This window comes from Coenobita brevimanus, chromosome 56, assembly GCF_032717465.1.
Source record: "Coenobita brevimanus isolate Jiangsu-jjx chromosome 56, ASM3271746v2, whole genome shotgun sequence".
NCBI classification, from domain to species: domain Eukaryota; kingdom Metazoa; phylum Arthropoda; class Malacostraca; order Decapoda; family Coenobitidae; genus Coenobita; species Coenobita brevimanus.
In genome coordinates, this window is record NC_137009.1 from 683,971 (window position 1) to 687,500 (window position 3,530).

Below are 3,530 nucleotides of genomic sequence, written 5' to 3' on the forward strand. Positions count from 1 at the left end.
TTTTTGCAGTACCAGAACAACAAGTAATATGGTGCATTACCTCCTTTTCTGGAATCCTCATACTGGATTTGATTGTTGTACACCTGAGATTATCCGTTAACTGGGAGCATAACCAGTCACCAAGATCTGCCAATTACTGTACTTCTCGACAAGTTCTTACTGCTGACATATCATAAAAATACCCCAGCTGATACCAGTCCACCAGTCCTTTATGAGACAACCCTAGCATGTATTACAGTATAGATGGTGGGTGTTAGTGCTGCAGTGGTGACATGTGGAGGTGAGTAGGAGGACTACTGGGCCTTGGGATTAGCCTTGAAACCTTTGCCCACAGTCGGACGCATAAAAAATAGAAAAAAAAAAGTTGGTGGAAAAAAGAATTCTCATGTGTGACTAGAGAATGAAAGACTGACCAAGAGGGTGTATGTAGGTGAAGTGGAGGGAGGGAGAGGGAAGGGGAGACCGAGGATGAGGTGGAGGGATGGAGTTGAGAGGTATATGAGGGGGGGGGAGTGAGTTGGGGGGAAGGCAGTCAAACGGTGGGTGACAGAGTGACTTGGAGGCGTTTTGACTGCGGCCACCCTTTGTGCGATTAGGGCATTGGGCTATAGATAGATAGACTAGGCTTGTAGTAGTGTGTCTCAACTTCATCTTCGTGTACGTGTGACTACAATAAGTTCCATGCCTGAGAGTGGTGATTGGGCCACACTTGTAACCACATCACTTTTGGGACTCTGTAATACCACTAACTTTTTTACTCTTACTGCCTTATCTGTTTTAAACCCCAATTTCTGCTGATACTGTGAAAATTGTCAGTGTCGATATTTTAAACTTCCTTGTAGTTCAGAATTCGAAAGTGATCAGTTAGTTAGTCTTCTACAAATGCTTCATTGTAATGCTCCTTTCCGTTTCCAAGATCGCCCTTGTCCACAGATTCTTGATTGACATTGAACTTCACTACACTGCCATTCTTTACCCTACCCTTCCCTTCACTACCATTCTCTGTCTCACCACTCCCATTGCTGCCATGCCTTACACTGCCATTTCTAGCGTTGTTCTTGGCTTCTGTATCTTTGCTATTTACTCTTGTGTTGTGTTCTTCTGTGGCTTCCCTCTCCTCACCTGCACCATCATCAACTTGAACCATTTCAAGATTTCCATTGCAGACCTTTTCCTTGTCTTGGTTTTCCTTTCCAGACTTCTCCTCCTCCTCCTTCCCCTTCTCAGCCTTTCCTTCTTCCTCCTTTGCATTTTTTTCCTCCTCGTCCTTCTGACCGCGGTTTTTGAAGCAGCAGCGGTTGATGAAGTAGTACGGTACCCCGGTGACGGCACATATAAAAGCCATCAGCCTGAATGTGTTGCGAACTCCAAGAGGACCGGAGAGAAACCCGCCAAGCAGACTTCCCACACCACGACCTGTAAACACCTGGATGTTAGTGCTTATGTCACAACTGAATTTGTATTCTTGTTACGGAAGTTCTCTGACACCTGTTCCCAAGTAATTTATTTTGCTTATTACCATCATCATCATCATTTATCATCTAAACCTGTGTTGCCCCATGAGAAACATAGGAGTCCGGGGCTAGGCAAGTTGGCCCTGACACAATGAGAGTGACAAGCCTCACTCATCCCTGAGTGGCATTACGTGAGCAATAAACCCCAACCATCCCTTGGATATAAACCTTCACCGGCTCAATCCGATTGGAGCGCCTTAATTACCCACTAAACCACCAGACTCCATAATTTGGTTTTGCGTATTATACAAAATGATATTAGCAGCCATATCCCAAAATAAATCAGTAAGGAAGAGGTGTTAGGAAGCTTCTTTAACCACTGAGAATACGAGCCTTGGGCTCTTCTGTAAGGACACAAGGTAAGAGTGAGGATGAGGAAAGGCAGGAGAAGGAGAAAGAAGGGGAGAGGAAGAGGTGGAAAAGAGAATGAAGAGGAGGAAGAATTAGATGTTAGGAAGAGGAAGAGGAAGGATTGAGTTGGAAGAGTGCAAGACATGAGTGAGGAAGAAGAGAAGGAAAGAGGAGAGGAACACAAAGACGAGGAAAAAGTGAAAGAGAGAGAGAGCAGGAAGAAAATAAGTTAGGACTGAGTTCTGACCAGGGTCCTTCCCACGGCAAGGTGTGGGGACAGGGCGACATAGAGGCGATTTGTTTGTGTCCACCCCTTACGGGATTAAGGTGTCTGGCAATAGATAGAAGTAATTGGGAGAGTGGATATTTGCAGGTCCGGTCGCTTTGTTATCATTTGACTGAACTGGGTTACTCTGGGATGTGCTTATGTTATTGGGTTGGTATGAGTCTCCTTGGTTACTAGTCAAAACCACCTTCACTTGGCCATCATCGTGAGCTGAAAGGGGCGAGATGTTTTTTTACTGAGAGAGAGAGAAACTGAACGCATTACCCCATACTTTCTCGCTCTATCCTGGCCTGAAATATCCCTCTCTCCAAATTAACTCCAGAATATGATGCTAGTCACGAAGAAGTGCTGTGAAAAGGATACGCTGCTATTGATAAAGGATGACGATAATGATGGTGGTGGTGGTGGTGGCGGTGATGGTGATTATGATGGTGTGGTGGTGATGGTGATGATAATGATGAAAATAACGAATACAATAATAATAATAATAATAATAAAAATACGCGCCTCCGCCGCCGGACCCCCCACCCCGCTACCCCCCACCCCGCTACGGAGCCGCAGCCTTACCCCCACCCCAGGAGGACACCACGGCGAGCCAGGTGAGTGAGGGACTGGCCCAGAGCAAAACGGGCACCGGGGCGCCCCTACCTTGAGTCCCTCTTCCCCTCAATCTGCCCAACTGCGGCGTTGCAAGAATGAGACACGACCTCACGGACGGAGCAGCCCTCGCCAGGATCGGGACGGGACTGCTCCAGGTACAGTCCCAAGCAACACTGCGGTAACGGCCACCGTACGTACCGGGGAGGGAGCGGCCACCGTACGCCCCTCAGCTACAGCCACATCTGGAGATAGCCTCGGTGTGCTAGCTATTGCGCACACACCGACAGGCAAAGGCAGGAGGAGCGGAACCGCGACAACGGCCACCGTATGTACCGGGGAAGGAACGGCCACTGTACGTCCTTCTGCTGCTGCCCTTAGAGATTGTGGAACCGCAACAATGGCCGCCGTACACCCTTCGTCTGCAGTCTCAAGGGTTCTCCCAGAGGGGAAGGCCCTGTGCGCGGCCGGCTCACTACTTCTCGGCAGCGCGGGGTGCCCTTGTCTCTCTTCCTCCAGGTGTGGTTCCCCGGAGGTGCTGCATTTCCAGGAGCGGTGGCGAAGTCCCATTCCTGCCCTGCAGCCGGCCCCTGGACAATGCCGGCCCCTGACGGACGCCCTGCAGAAGAGGTGCCGCAGCCAGCCCTTGACGGCGCCCCACTCTGTAGGCGACTGCAGCACCAGGCCTCCCAGGGCCAGCCTGCGGACCCCAAGGCGGGACCGCTCAGGCCCCACTCCCTGTCGGCCATCTACTCAGAGTAAGAGGCACCTCTCTAGTCACG

The 3,530-nt window shown here is 49.9% G+C and overlaps 1 protein-coding gene across 1 annotated transcript in view; it reads right to left on the bottom strand.

The window, feature by feature from the left end:
• Window positions 1–789: 789 nt before the first annotated feature.
• Window positions 790–3,530, bottom strand: part of LOC145401591 (major facilitator superfamily domain-containing protein 6-like) — a 25,269-nt gene continuing 22,528 nt past the window's right edge. The window contains exon 10 of the mRNA XM_080273784.1: window positions 790–1,416. Coding sequence (XP_080129910.1) covers window positions 869–1,416 — 548 coding nt within the window. The 3' untranslated portion in view covers window positions 790–868. The remainder of the gene's footprint in view (window positions 1,417–3,530) is intronic.